We start from the raw sequence: 16,958 nt of genomic DNA on the forward strand, positions 1-16,958 counted from the left end.
TCTAGATTTGTCTTTTTGATTAAAGAAATTCGAGTTGGTGGGAGTGGATAAACATTGACTGCAAAATTTCTCTACATTTCCTATTTTTGGTTAAAGAAAATCTGGTTGGTGGAAGTGGACAAATATTGATTGCAATTTTTTTTCTAGATTTGTCTTTTTGATTTTTTTTTTTTTTTTTTTAAATGCGCCAATCGAATTGTGCAAATTTGATTGCCAAATTTCTTTCTATATTTGTCAACTTTTAGGTTAAAGAAAATCGGGTCGAAGAAAGTTGAAAGACATTTATTGGACTGCAATTTTTTTTCCATATTTGTCTCTTTTGGTCAAAGATAATCGTGTCGGTGTGGAACGGTACACGTAAGATTCCTATCTGAATATATTCTATAAACTTTTTTTCATAAATCCTTGAGCTCAAAACGCTTGTCCTTTTTCCAGTATTTTTGGTCATCGACCTTTCTACTCCACTGTCCTGCTATTATACTGTTTTCATAAATGCTAATAAATAGTTTAGTTCATATACTTGCTAAAAAAAACTGTAAAACCTATGAAAAGTTCCTTCCCAACTATCCTCAATCTTCAAAAAGTCTTCAGTAGCATCGCTTTCTGTTAGTCTAGCAATACCCTGTTTCTCTCTAAAACCCGCAAAATTCTAGTTATCAATCAAAATTTTCGAGAACAGCAATAGATTTTGGAATGAACCAGTCAACTTTACAAAACCTATAGAAAACAAGAAGTTTTTTTCCCCCTGAACTTTGGCTTGGGAAACAGAATAAACTTCAAAAGTGGACTGATTGGATTGATTGCGACAAGATCGTGTTTGATTAGAGAGAGCAAAACAGTTGGACAAGTCTTAAAATATGGAAATGTGTGCGGATATATCAATATACATGGCAAACAGGAGTTCAAATTACTCTACTAGTCCATAATCTTAGAACTAATGTAGTGAAATAATGATATTGGGCAAACAGCTCAGATTGAATAATCCAGTGATTATTTGTGTAAATAACTAGACGATGCAATCTCTCAACTAGGAAAAGAAGACGCGAAGCTAGAAGCAAGCAGGGTTGATATGTTTAAAACAAAATGTTTAAAACAAGTGTTTAAAACATGTTTAAAACGAGGGCTGTTGTTTTATTCAGTTTGTTTTAAACAAATTGTTTTAAACGTGTTTTTTTTTCGATGCTGGTTGGACATGTTTAAAACAACTAAAATATCAGATTGAAGAAGCTAATTTAATTTTCTAACAAACAACCCATCTTCCGCAGGATTTGTGCATGGAGTAAATTACAAGCAGAGTTATATTCTTATTATAACAGCAATTACTGAACGAAATTCTGCACATCAGTGTGCGTATAACTAAACCAACAGAAATTCAAGTGAAGTATTTCAACATTTCTTAATTTCCAAGAATAACGGAGGTTAAACACGCTATACACTATTCTAAGATCCAAATTCACAAATTCAAAACTTGGGTATTTTTTGATCACTATCATTTCCATAATAATGACAGTTCTCACGTCATAAGCTAGAAGAAATGCTCTGACAAATACAATACAACTCATAGAAAAGAGCAGTGACTAGCCTACAAGGAGCAAATGACATTTTAACTAAACAGTTTTCAAGATACATCTCTGTTTGCAACATGGTAGCTAATAACGATTAGTGTCTACGGCATAACAACACAATTAACTCTAGACACCCGCCAGGGATTTTAACAAAATGGTAGACTCTCACGTTCGGGGCTCTGGTGACCCCCCTAATTATCACAGAGTCATGAGTTATACACCATTGGAAAGCTTATAGACCTCAAATTCCAACGAGGTAACATTCGTGAAATTCCCGCCGTATTCGTAGAAAAAGAACAGACATAAAATTCATTAAAAATATGAAAATATTGACTTTGCGGGGCCCTGGCAACCCTTGCAGCCACCCTACGCTGACAAAATGATGCTAATGTGTAGGCGACATACTTGTGACAATAATATAAGAAATGGTAGCCATTGTTGCCATTGCGTAATGCATTCGTTTTGTGTAGGAAATATTAAAAAAAAATATATGCGCAGAAAAACATTCATTGAATTAGACATTCTCTCCCCTCCCCCACTATAGTACCATGTCCATATGCAAATCTTTTTTTTTTCTGTTGCGCACATCATGTATAGAAATGCTTCTAGACCACTTCAGTAAAATATATCTTGTGTTATATGGGACCGTCCCGGAAAATGTAAAGTAACCAAATTTGACCCCCTCTTTCTCTATAAACAACAAGTACACATACAGGTTACTGTCATGTAGGGTACTACTTCATTGCTTCACATACCAATTTTTATGGATGTACCACAAAGGGGAGAGGAATACGTGCCAAAACCTGATGAAAAAAAACAACTTCATCCTCCCTCTTTCGGCCGTACATACGTACCCCCTATATACATAACATGCAACTGATGGAAAGCTTTATCCCTCAAAAATACTTTGGTACCAAATCATCTTTCTAGCTTAATTAAGGACTGAGCTATTGATGTTTGTTGTAAAAATAAATGTAATTTACGTCAAAAAACTTAAACTCCAAAAATTGGCTAACTTTGCCCCCTCCCTGCTCCCCCATATAAGCAAGAAGTACAAATGCACGATATTACCATGTAGTAACCTACTTCATTGCTTCACGTAACAATTTTTATGGATCTATTCCCCAAGAGGGGGGAATGGCCCCCAAAACTGTTGAAAAAACAAAACAAAAAACACTATATTTACCCTCCTCCCACATACACAAAATGCACACCAGCAAAGCTGCATCTTTCAGGAATAAATTGGTACCAAAACCATCTTCCAGCCTTAATTTGAGGTTTAAAGCCCTGACACAGCAGTTGCGTCAATGGGAGTTTAAAGATTAAGAATGCAGTCGGCCAGTAGAACGTAACACAAAGAAACTAAACTACATATTCTGTGAACGGAGATCGGGAAAATCCAGATTTCTTTCTCCAGAATGGAACATTTAGGCGGATCGAGATTAGGGAAGTTCCCGAAATTTGATCTAGCGGTTGAATATAGATGGCAAGCAGTACCTAAGAGTGTAAAAATGTAATATATATGCCTATTTAGATTATTGTTTTAAACAAAATAAACATTTTAAACATGTTTTTTTTTGTTTAAAACAAAGTACTTTGTTTTAAACGTTAAAAACGTTTTAAACAACAAAAAAAACATGTTTTAAACATAAAAAACGTTTTTTTAACGTTTTTTTTAACCCTGGAAGCAAGTAAATAGATACAAGACATAAAATGAAAACTATGAGACAACTCAAGGTAATAACGAAACATCAACATTATACATCCTAACTTTTTAAGGGAACCAAAGATGCTTTATTTATTCAAATATATTACCCCCAAAGAGCATGTGGAATGAAACTAGTGAAAAACAAACGATAGAAATTTCCTCAACATAAGATTGCTAGGTTCAATTACATATTGTCAATTTTATTATGTTCTATTTGGTTTTCTATTTTAAGTTAAGGAATTTCAAACCTGTTCCACCCCAACTTCTCATCTCAGGTGGAAGTGAACAAACACTGACTGTAAAATTTATTTTCTAAACTTGCCTATTGTTGGGTTAATGAACACTGTGTCAATGGAATTGTGCGAAAGTTGATTGTAAAATTTCTCTTCTAAACTTGCCTATTTTTGAGTTAAAGAAAATCAGGTCGGTGGGAAAGGACAAATATTGATTGTAAAAGATCTTTTTTAGTTTTGTCTATTTTTGGTTAAAGAAAATCGGGTCAATGGAAATGAGCAAACATTAATTTTCATATTTTACCCAAAAGAAGCGATAAAGTTGAGTAAATATTTATCAATACAATTTCTTGATGTCAAAAAGTAACAGCTATATTATCATTCTCCTTGTACATGGAAATACAGTCAAACAAGCCTATATTTGCCACTACAACTGAAAAGTTGCCAACTTACTAAAATAAATGTATTCTGAAGCAAAAACTATTACACACTGTAATATAACCAAGTTTTCAAGCAGCGACGAATTACACATCCCCTCCCCTCCCCCCCCACACAAAATAAAAGTTCTGTGTATCCGACCCCAGGGTATGGATTCAATCTATTTTGTTATGGCAGAATCCAAATTTCGAAACCCCAAAACAATCGACCGTCAATTTTTTTTTTATGGGCGACAAACTTTAGCGATTTTCCATAAGGAGAATACACGTAAGACAGAATATATATCTGTGCAGTAGACCCCAAGGTATGGATTGGGTCTATTTTGGTACAAAAAATTCAAATTTCGAAACCCCAAGACGATTGACCGTGTTAATTTTTTTATGGGCGAAAAACGTATGATCTGTCTTACGTACCAAAATTCGTTGGATTTTTTTTTCTTTTTGTATGGCTATGGCACGTGTATTCTCCCTATCTAAGATCGCTTAAGTTTTTTCGCCCATTAAAAAAAAAAGACACGATCGATCGTCCTAGGTTTTCGAAATTTGGATTCTGTGTAACATAATACATCGAATCCATACCCTGGGGTCCGGTGCACAGAACTTCTATTTTTTTTGTGTGTGGCTGTATTATTATCTACGTATGTATTAAATTGTATTTTTGGAATATAAAATTACTGCATATAAGAAGTATTTATTTTGTAGTCGCACACTAAGATTTAAGTGCTGTAATTCCAAATGCTAATTCTCTACAAAGTGCTACGGCACATTCTTTATTCTTAGAGAGGTGGTCAAGTTAACAGGTTTTACTGGGGACCACTGTGGGTCAGTGATAGAGTACTCACCTCAGGTACGTGAGGTTCGTGGTTCTTAAATGGCGCCAACTGGACTTTGTGGTAGACAAACACCATGTGCGTGCGTTTTCTCTGGGTTATCCCGTTTCGTCCCATTTTCTTCATTCCACCATTATATGCATTTTCATCATTACCGTTTTCTTTAGCTTCGGTATATAATCGAGGGACGTTAAACTGGAGAAATAGGTTTTACTGTAACAACTACTTGATTTGCAAAGGATAGATATTCAATATTCAATTAAAAAGTACTTATCACAAAAGCACTCAAGATTATCTAATTGCAAATGTTCCGGCAAATGTTATTGCTTTCTTGAACATAAATATCTTTCAAGAAAACTAACATGGAACTACATTCCGTTGATTGTCTTCTTCCAAATAGTATTACTTTCTCACTTCCAATAGTTCTTCAATAGTCCTCCTTGAGAATATCTTTATTAATATCTGGTAAATCTAATTAAATACCATCATTCTTAAGTTAATTACGTTTTAAAATTACTCACATGTTATGATAAAATATGCCGAATGTTCAGCAGACACACTGTAGGTTTGGCAAAGTTTCACTTATTACATTGACATCTTAGTACAAGCGTGGAAGCTCCATAGATGTCATCAACATAATCTTGAAAGAAATATTATAAATTGAGTGAGAAAGAAATTTCAATTCTCAACTTATATTTTTTCCCATCTTTCTTTTTTTAATTAGATTTCTAATACTAAGGAACATACTGATTAAAAGGGAACTATATCTTAAATTTTAATTTTTGAGGAATGTTGATTCGATTCAAAAAAAATGTAGTGTAACATTTTACTTTGACCAATTACGATATTAGCGGAGTGAAATAAAATGTAAGTGAAAAAATTGACAATGAAAAGCAATGTTTCTTTAATTAAGCTACATAAGATAGCTCATGAAAAGGAGTATTTAGGAACGAAGGAAATTTTATGAAGGACTAGTGGGACTTAGAAAAGTAATGTTACTCGAAAGAAAATAACGAACGGGATGTAATTCCAGAGACAACGTTAATTTTCTGAAAAGTTACGTGCTGAGAAAGGCAATACTTTTTATCAAAACGTCCAAAATTTACAGTGTTATTGAGTTTAAGTACTTTTTAATGAATACAGCTTTTACTGCAATTCAGTGGAACAAAAATTCCGTCATAAATCTACTAAATCACGTTAATAATAATAAAAGAGGAAATTTTCGTCCCGATCTACAAAATACTTACCTAAGAAACTCAACAGACCGATATCCGTAATTTCTCTATCGTGTACGGCAACAGTCGCGAGCAACTGGCAAAGGTTATTCCAAACTCGAACTCCACCAAAGGAATGTCCTGATATAACGCAACTACCTGAGAAAAAATTAAAAGAATCAAGAGAACTCTTTCATTTAAATGATCTCATTGTTTCTCTCCCTATTCCAAGCATGATTGCTATTAAAAAAATGTAAATAGTTCCTTTCCTTGGTAAAACAAAGTATAACTCAATACTTACAATTTTGATCCCCTACATTTTTGTAATATTTTATTTCTTGATAAGACATCTTCACATGCATTTTTATCGCTCCTTTCAAAAACTTTTCATTATCTTCTAGTTTTACCAATAGTTTTAAGTTAAACACACACCACTAAATAATATTTAAGGGCTCGTTATGAGGACAGATCATTTCACCAATTTCAATAACTGATCACAATGTATCACTTATTTTACTTATATACCTGTTAACCAAACAAATATTAAGATGTTTTGGGAGATTGATAGAAATGAAACTTAAATCTTTTATGTTCTCAATAATGAGAGGCGGCGGGCATGATGGATTAATCTAAGGCGCAAGGTTGGCAATCGCAAAACCTAGCTGTTTCGGGTTTGAATCCAGACCAGGGCACAGGTGGCATAAACTGTACTTTCTTGAAGGACGTGGTGGCTCCGAGGTAGCGCTCACTTCATTGCGTGGAGTCACTGGTTCGATTTCAGCTCGCCCCGAGCTTTATGGTAGACAAACACCTCGTGCGTGGATTTTCTCGGAGTTCTCCCGTTTCCTCCAACTTTCCTCATTTCACCATTTCATTCTTTATCATCATCACCATAGCCAATTGAACATAAGTGTAAAACATAAAACTGAATGATTTCATTTAATTTCATTTTATCTTCTGCTCTTTCTTCAGTTACTTCAATATCACTGTTCTCCTTTAATCTTACGAAGGACGATGATATCATAGAAACTTTGCCATACTGACACTAGCTAACCTCTGTTTTGATGTAACGATTTTCTGTTTTCATACCTTTCATCAACTGGAGCCTCTGTCGCCACTTCTCCGTTTTTTCTTCTTCGTACCTTCTATCATGTCCCTCTATCATGTCTCTCTCACCCGTTCTCTTTCTAATTACATCCAATATTGTTCTTTTCCCCTCTATTATTCCCAACACTTCACCATCAGATTTCCGTTGAACCCAGCTAATTTTATCCATTCTTCTCGTTGTCCGCATTTCGAAAGTCCAGTCTTTTTTAGTCGTTGTTGCATAATGTCCACGCTTCTATTCTATGAGGTTCAGTACGCCACACAAAACATTTTACGAGTCGTCGCCTTCACTAATGGAAGACCAAAAAAATGTAATTTTATTCTAACTAAATTTCTTCTTTCCTCAATCCTATTTGTGCCTCTATTTCACATTTGCACTTAATGTCTTCACAAATACTATTACCTACGTACCGAAAACTGTAATCAACTGTTCTATTTTTCTCCCCTTCTAATAGATTAGTGCGAAGGGACACCACTTCGACATCTACTTGCCTGAATAACACCATACACGGATGGACTAAAGTAACACACATTATATATATACAGCAAACAAGCTAAGGTGCCTAGTCAGGAGAGAATTTGTTGAACACATAACTGCGGGTGATTTTTCTATATGAATTCAAACTGTGACGTTCAGCACAGCAAGCTATAAAGGACATCAACTGTGCATTTGGACCAGGCATGGCGAATAAACGTACCATTCACTGTTTGCTTACCAAATTTCGCTCCATTGCAAACGTGACGTTGCTCGATCGGCACCGAGCAACATCATGTTCGGTTAAGCTCCTCAGAAACACTGTGGGAACGGAACTTAGGAAAAGTGTTCGCGCCATTGCAGGCGATTTGGACATACATCATACCACTGTCCCTCGACAGCTCCGTGCATTATTAAGGTTGAAAATGTTGGACTCATGGGTTCCACACGGGTGAACACTACCCAAAAGGAATCTCCATTTAGAGGCGTGCAGTTCTCTGAGTGTGAGCAATAACCGAGAAAGTTTCCTACATTGGATTTTTCACTTTTAATGGAACATGGATCTGATATGATATTCGTAATCAGTCTTGATCAAATTCCAGGACGGTTTCAAAAACCCTTAGATGATGTTGCTTTGAGGTGATCTATGGTGGGATTCATCCATCACCTCTTTCTTCATCGAGGCAGAACTATCAATGCAGGTCGTTACAATGTTGAACTCGAAAATGCACCTCAAATTTACTGGCAAGCATTCAGAAATGTTCAAAAGACACGGTGTTCTTATATTGTATGACAATGTACACGCAAATGTCGTTCAAAGGACGTTACAGAATGTCTATGAGTTGCAGTATGAGTCCAAAACTTGTGATACAGCCTTTGTGACATCGTCGCGTTTTCGGAACTGCTGTTTCCGCAGGTGGTTATCCATGGTCAAAAACAGGTAATAGTCCGATTGAGAGACGTTCGAGGAATAGGGTGAATGAGGCAGAACTTTCCAGCCCAATGTTTGGATCACATCTTTAGTTGCATTTGCCGAATGAGGTTTGGCAATATCATGGAGAAGGAGAACTCCTCTTCTGGAGCAGTGCAGCTAAAACTCTTTGCAACTGTGACGAATAGACCTCGACTGCTATGGTTTTTCGCTTTCTAGATATTCATAATGGACTATGCTAACGCTGGTCCACCAAACACATAGCATTACCTTCTTTTGTTGAATGTCCGGTTTAGCAGCCAACGAGACCGAACCAGAAGTTGTCCAACAATCTTTCCTCTTTCAGTTATCATACATGATCAATTTTTCGTTATATGTTAAGATTTGGTCCAGGAACGAGGCTTTATTATGGCGCGACAGCAACGACAAGCAGATGTTTAACCGTTGAGCATGTTTCCCTCGGACAGGACATGAAGAACTTTTTTGCTTAGCTTTCATGCCAAGGTTATGAAGATATGATCGAAAGGTTTCGTCAGATACTCCAATCCTGTGTTCCAACTCCTGTAAAGTTTGATGAGGATTCTGCTGATTTCCTCCTCCAGCTGGACTTTGTAGAGGGTGGATGGACGACCAACACGATGCTTGTCTTCAAGGCTCTCGTCTCGGAAGAAAAACAGAGCTCCTTCGTGCCTAAGCGAATAGCGTACGCACCTTTGGCGTGGGAGACCGGGTTCAATTTCCGGCGGGAGTTCATTAGGGTCGGATCCACGTTAATCAGTAGGTCGCGTCTCACGTGGCCTCGCTGCTAAAAGAGACGTTAAACTCAAAATCATCTCAACTCGGAAGAAAAGCAGATGAACCACTTTTAAGCAATCCGTTTACTCACTGAAGTACCTCTAAACTCGAAGGATATTCTGCTAGCGGCCTTTGCATCTTTGTTTCCTAATTCGTGCTCGTAAAGCAAAATGGGCTCCAAAATTTCCCTTCACAGGGACACGATCTTTCGAAGATTTCGCTTCCTACAAAACCGATGGTGAAACGTGCATTGCACTGAACAATTCTATTAAATAAGGTTTGAAATGAATGTAAACATACAGTATAACGCTAAATTCGTTGTACAAAAGCAGAGGGGTGATTCCTGAGAGCAAAACAAACAAAAAGTTCCAATAAACATAGGGCGAAAAACGAGTCGTTCGCGTGTTATGAGCTGCCGAAAGCGTGGGAAAACAAATTTTAGGTTAAATATTGCACAAATTATTGATCATAGACTTGATGCGGCATGATATTGTCAAAGGATCCTAACCTGCTCTATCCAAATTGGCAGTTTTTAGATTTGTGCAATGGTGTCGAAAGGAATTTTCCAAAGAACGTTAGGGATTCCCGAACATTTTATGATGTAAATTGAGTGGATAACAGCATGTAAAGGACGTCTCACTGCCTGGAAATAATACTACTTGGCAGGTCAATACTCATACATGCAGATAAAAGATGGCGGATGAGGCAATAATTACTGTTCGTGGTTGCATACCTCCTCAAAAAGTACTAGTAAAGACGTACAAGAATTTACTGGAAACGTCACGTCTCTAGAATGTAAAAATAAGTACAACACAAGCCGATAGATAACAGAAAATAAACTCCGATTGCTGACCTCCACAAATTAATGACATCCGAATGCTATTAATGTCGATCTGTTACTACTGCTACTGTCGTTTAGTTTATTTGTATTTCGTAATGTACATACTGGTCTGTCATTGTCTTCAGTACTTTTTCAAGAAACAACGAAACTATGACAACTTGATATTTATTTGATTCTCTTGCTATCCCCTTTTATTTGTTTGTTGCACTATGCGTGCGCTGGAGTCATTACATATGAGTGAATGAGCTGGTTTGTTCGTCACTTGCGAAAGACCAGAGATCGACACTACGGACAGTTAAATAATTTTTTCTTTGATGGCTAGTTCTGCTCGTGTGTTTCTCATCAACCGTTTTATAAGGAAAAACTACGTATACCATTTCTGTTAAAGCCTGCGTTCGTTTATTTGGGTTCGTTAGAGTGCATTGCAAATCTAATTTAGATGTATTGTGTTGCGTGTGTTTCTTTAATCAGCAGAACCTCGTTTGTGACATTAAAGTGTGCCTTAGAGGAGGGCGATATGATATTTGTTAATGTGTTCGAGAAAATATGAAGGTACTACACTTGTCGTATGTACAAGTGGTGTGTGCACCTTTTTGTCTTCGGGTGTGGTATCTTCTCCGTCACGATATAGGTCTTGTACATTTGCTAATCGGTACACACAAACATCACTCTGACAGAACAGTTGCACTAAGTTGCAATCTCGCTATCTTCGATTCTGGACAGTAAACACAATGGTGAGGGAGAATCTACCATTTCCGACTTTAATTTCGCTTTATTTCATCGTCATACGGTGTGCATGTGTGATTACAGAGGTAATGGAGGAGTATACATGTGAGGAATGAGCAAACATTCATCTGGCATACGGGAAAGCGGATGGTAATGGGCATGTGGTTCAACGGCTATACAGACACCAGTTTCCTAATCTTAGAATTCCACACCACGCAACTTTTCTCCAGTGTAGATCGAAGATTACAAGAAACAGGATTGCTGGAAGCACACAGACCCAATGCTGGACGAAACCCGTCCAAGAGCACACGGCTAGTAGCTGCTGAACTTAACGCCCATCATCGGCAAGTGTGGAACATGATTCACGAAAATCAGATTTACTCTTTCCATTCCAAAAGGTGCATGCATTACATGCCGCTGTTTATCCATGTAAGCGGTAGTTTGTCCTGTGGCTACGCGAATAGCATGCTAATACACCCCGCTTCATGTCTCGTATTCTCTTCACAGATAAAGCTACGTTTTCCCGTGATGGAGTATTCAACACTCACACTCAACATTTGTGGTCTGAGGCTAATCCATATGGAATGTTAACTCGTGTCCATCAGGAACGGTTGTGTGGGCAGGAATTGTTGATAATCCTCATCAGACCGTATTTACTACCACAATGCCTGACCGGGTGGGAGTATCGGATATTTTTGGGAGAGGTTCTGCCTGAACTACTAGAGACTGTTACTTCTGGCTATTCATCGAAACATGTAGTTTATGCACGACGGTGCTCCAACACATTTCGCTGCGGAGATGCGAAATTGTCTCAACGCATACTTTTCCGAACAAATGGATCGGCAGAGAAGGACCGGTATCTTGGCCACCTCGCTTATCTGACCATAACCCCTTAGATTTCTTTTTCTGGCGCCATATGAAACAACTAATCTACGCGACGCCTGTGCAATTAGAGGAGGGGGTGTCTTCCTGTGTAAGTTGTTATGGTGAATTATGAGGGCCGAGCTACAAAGGTGAGGTAGCAAATGAATGCGTAAACCCTCTATGCCGGCCACAACCATAATGCACAGATTTTAGCACCGAATATAGAATGAAACGAAATAGCGAACCACAGAGGTAAACCCGTAAAAATATATCCCTTAAATTTATGTGGCGTATATTTAGTTTGCTGTGTTTATTGATTTTCATTGTTTTGCCTTGTGTGGTCATTGTGTCAATGTCCGCAATATTGAGAATGTTGATGAATACGCAGAGTTAAGAAATTCTTGAAAGCTGAACGAGATGTAAACAATGTTGGATAGAATGTTCGACTCTGAAAACACTGAGGAAAAAAGCGTACTGTAGTCGCATTTGTGTGATGTACTGATCGAAATGAGTGTGCTAAAACAGCTATGTGTATTATATTATTATTATTATTATTATTACGCGTTCTTTATTTGTCTTTTAATAGTAGTAGTTCTTCAATTACTGTAGGTGTAAAGATAGAGGCGTTCATCATTAATAGAGCAACCCACATTATGCTTTATTGTTAATTTCAATCATTGATTTACATTAATCGTGTATAATGTATAATATATTTACTATACATTAAATATTCTATATCTTGATCTATTTATCTAGAGAGATATGCTTTATTCGAGTCAGTTTTTTCTATCACTTGTATGCGCCTTAGAGGTGCATATATACACAAAGGGAAAGTAAAAGATGCCACCAAAATGTACAGAAAGTGCTAAAGTTCAAGAGGTACACATAACAATATAGTTTGGAGTTCTTGTGTACTATTCATTGTTGGCGGAAAGTTTTCTTCTTCTTTTCCTTTTTCTTTTCACTATATCAAAAGATTACACCGAAACGTGTACAGAAATAAAAATAGGCTTTTCATTGTTGCATTGTTATGTTCTCAATGATTTTGCATTGTAAATATTGGTTTTAAAAATTATTAATACAGTATGTTAAACTTACAGTAAAACAGAATTTTCCAAGGATTGTGTTATATATTTTAAATTATGCTTTATGCTTTATTTTCTAAAATTATGCTTTATTATGCTTTTAAAATTAGTTTTTTCTGGACCTTTAGACGAGCACAACCATGTTTAAGGTACCAACCACATGCGTAAATTGCTAATATACTTTTTATGCTTTTGGGTTGCTCTAATTATTAATATGAGCAAATCAACAATTGGAATTTCTTTATTTTCTGTTACCTATCGCCTTATGTTTTACGTATTTTTACATTCTAGCGACGTGACGTTTCCAGTAAATTCTTGTACAACGACTTGACTAGTACTTTTTGAGGAGGTATGTAACCACGAACAGCAATTTTTATCTCAACCGCCATCTTTTATCTGCGTGTATGAGTATTGATCTGCCACGTAGTATTATTTCCAGGCAGTGAGATGTCCTTTACATGCTGTTGTCCACTCAATTTACGTCATAAAATGTCAGAAAATCCCTAACACTCTTTGGGGAATCCGCTGCGCCACCATTACACAAATCTGAAAACTGTAAATTTGGACTGAGCAGGTTAGAATCCTTTGACGATATCATCCTGCATCACGTCTACGATCAGCAGTTTGTGCAATATTTAATTTTAAAGTTTATTTCTCCACACTTTCGGCAGCCTACAGCACTTAACCGACAGGCTTTTCGCCCTATGTTTACTGGAACTTTTTGGTTTGTTTTGCTCTCAGGAATCACCCCTCTGCTTTTGTACAACGAATTTAGCGCCATACTGTATAGCGTCATCAGAATCATTTTGACCACACTAACGCACTTTATCCCAAAAACAGCAAGAATTTTCTTGGTTACCTGATAATATAGCACCACGATATATTCTACATACAAGGCGTAAAGCATGCCCTTCCTCCCCAATCATTTCAAGACGAGTTTAATGTTTCATTCTAAACGTAGCTTCTCCTGGAACAGCATCCACATTTCAAGTAACTGCTCCCCCCTCCCCTTCCAGGGTATATCTCCTAAATTCCCCTATGCCGTAAAGTTGTCTTCCAACTGATATTAAGAGTTTATTCCAATTTCCAAAGCACCAGTAGAAGTACTCACACAGTACGAACCTTCAATTGCTTCAGTAATATCGAAATAATTTTAATCTGAACAAAGTTATAAAATACAGAAAAACATAACATTCAGCCTTATTATAATGTCTGGGTGGATGGTTCTTAATAATGCAAATTGCATTTCCGTTGATTTTGAATATTGAACTGAAACCGAACAAAACAGTCCTCAAAAAGGGCCCAACAATTCTTAAACTGAACAGAACCATTCTACAAATCGAAACTAACATTTTACAAACCGAACCGCACCTTTCTCAAACCGTACCGAACCGAACCGTTCCCAAACCGTACCGAAACCGGTTAACTTGTTTTTGGAACACCCCCACCTCATGATACAGTTCCTTCTGACCCAATATCTCAACCAGTTCATCTTCTTAACAATATTTAAGTGTTCTTTTCTCTCCCACTATTTCTAACACATTCTCACTCGTTTTCCGCTCGACCCAGTTAATTCTCTCCATTCTTCTCCACGCCCACATTTCGAAAACATCCAGTGGTTTTTCATCGTTTTTGTGTAACTGTCCATGTTTCTGACCCATACAGCACAATATTCCACAGGAAGCACATTATGAGTATTTTTCTCAACTCTGTTCAAGGTCTCATAAAATAGTATTTTCTTCCTCCTAAAGGCTTCTTTCACCATTCCTATTATTTCACGTTCACATTTCATATCGTTACTAATAATTCTACCCAGGTATAAAAAATTAGTCACCTGTTCTATTTTCTCCCCTCCTACTTTTATATTTGACACCGACGCCTTTCTTCCAATCACCATGGCTTTAGTCCTTCTAACATTTGTTTTCATCCCATATTCTTTCCTCAAGTTTTCTAACATCTTGATTTTCTCTTCGGATTCTGCAACAAGCTGTATCATCTGCAAAACGTATAAAACTTAATCATTCTACCTCCTACTGAAATGCCGTCCTCATTTCGTAGGCTCTTTTTCATTATGTCTTCTAGATAAATATTTAAAAATGTAGGCGAGAGAACTGTCACATGCCTGTCGAACCCCCCTTCCAATTGCACTCTGCTTTGTCATTTTCTCTCTTATTTTAACACTTACTTGTTGGTTCACTTACTCATATAGTTTCTTCTGAGTCTTCGATCTTTCCATTCCAACCCAATCTTCTTTATAACTTCTAACAATTTCCAAGTCACGCGGTCAAAATTTATTTTATCTATTTTGTTGTTAAGCATTCTGGTGGTAACACATTGAAATCGAACACGGGTCTTCGGCGCGTATGTTAACTATTTAGGTTGGATAAAAAATAGTGACAACATTTTTATGCGAAAGAGATGTATCTCAACATTACAACAGTTCCGTAGCTGATAAGAGAATGTGAGTCGATGAAGTGTGGCACGTGGTTACTACTGTGTGTTATTCAGTTAAAAGTACCAGTGCCGTAAAGTAGAGAAGGAAAGTGGAAGTGCCATCATAACAGTATGTTCCAGAAAGACGAACGACGTGAGCTCAGTGCACAACAATGTTTTCACAGACTTCGTGACGACGTCTTCGCCAAACTAAAGGAATCACTTCGCGGGAAGCAATATGACATAATAGAAGCTCATCTGCGTCATACGGCGGCCTCTGCGGGACATCGATGAAGATTGACGCGCTGACGAAATACGACGCCTTCCGCACGTGTGTCAGAAGGTAATTGAGATAGGAGGTGATTACATTGAAGGAATGTAGCAGATATTTTTCTGTGTATAAAGCCACGTACGAACTGTAACAATGTTGCCGTTACCTTTTATACAAGCCTTGTATATTGTCATGAAGGAGCTGAATAGTCAAAGAATTTCAATCAAAATTGCTACATGTAATTTCAATCAAAATTGTATTTAATTGCTACATGTAATTCAACAATACAATGAGATAGTTTAACTCTGTAATTTAGATGGTTTAGAGTGAACAATATGTTATATTGTGCTTCATTTCAGCCTCTGTGTTCAAGTGCTACTTTTATAAACAGTAAGAAACTTGAGTCAATGAATACATAAGAACCTTTATGTAGGAAACCTTTTAACTTTTCTTTATCTTTCCCTTTTCAACATTTTTTCTCTTTTAAAACGAACGGGGAGGAAGTGCCTAGATGTGAATCCTTGCCCTCCCGCCTAAACTAGTCTACCATTAGTCTAGTACATATCGGTTAAAGATTAAAAAACAGACATACCTGAAATTGTAACATTGGTAACAAATTCAGCACTAGATGGCGCTTTGTAGATGGACCTTGTTTGGTATGGCCAATCTTTAATACCTCTCCACTGCTTGTAACATTTAAACACTGCCAGCCAATCAATTCTGTCGTTGTGAGAATCTATTTTCTCTTGGCGAAATGGATACAATTTGCTGCATATTTCTGTAACCACAGCATCTGGTATCTCATGAAAGCAACAATGTTTCCATACATCTGTGCGCTATGAAAATAATAAATAAATAATAACGATAAAAAACTAAACGAACTGAGCACCGTTATATAGCTAGGCATATAACTAAAGCTATAAACGAACTCGTATTAGATGTATGTGTTTTACCATAAATGATATTTCTATTTATTTATTTATTGTACGTTAATCTGCTTTTGCTCGTTCTACTCTTCGGTTTAATCAGCCTCTTTAAAAGCGTTATCTGAGGCAGACTGAGTAAGCAAAAGAGGTCGGACGTGATTCCGAAGTCAAGAAAATGTGGAGTCTATATTTCACACACAGGTTTTGGGTATTCAGGGCCCGTCCAAAAATTGAGCGACATGTACTTTTGTTAAAAAATAAATAAATAATAAATCGAATTCGAAGAAGGTTGGAAAAAAAGGATGGAGATGGCTTACAGGATTTTTTTTTATAAACTCACGTAGTGCATAATACCGACTACACCACCGCAAATGCTAGCGACAGTTGCAAGTAGTGTTTCTTCCAGACATGTTTCCGGGAGAGCACTGCCGCCCCGGAGCCGGAGAGTGCCCCTAGAGAAAACCAAGATAACACGTCTCTAATATAATACTAATAAATAGAACAGTACCGTGTGAAA

At 37.0% G+C, this 16,958-nt stretch overlaps 1 protein-coding gene across 2 annotated transcripts in view; it reads right to left on the bottom strand.

Annotated features, from left to right (window-relative positions):
* The window catches only part of LOC145670313 (uncharacterized), an 81,050-nt gene that overhangs the window by 47,230 nt on the left and 16,862 nt on the right, over window positions 1-16,958 (bottom strand). For both annotated transcript variants that reach the window (XM_081738802.1, XM_081738801.1), the window contains exons 3-4: window positions 16,108-16,351; window positions 6,021-6,146 (exon numbers count right to left, since the gene is read on the bottom strand). In XM_081738802.1, the coding sequence (XP_081594928.1) occupies window positions 6,021-6,146; window positions 16,108-16,351 (370 nt within the window). The remainder of the gene's footprint in view (window positions 1-6,020; window positions 6,147-16,107; window positions 16,352-16,958) is intronic.

Source organism: Thermobia domestica, chromosome 14, assembly GCF_964235325.1.
Source record: "Thermobia domestica chromosome 14, izTheDome1.hap1.1, whole genome shotgun sequence".
NCBI lineage: Eukaryota > Metazoa > Arthropoda > Insecta > Zygentoma > Lepismatidae > Thermobia > Thermobia domestica.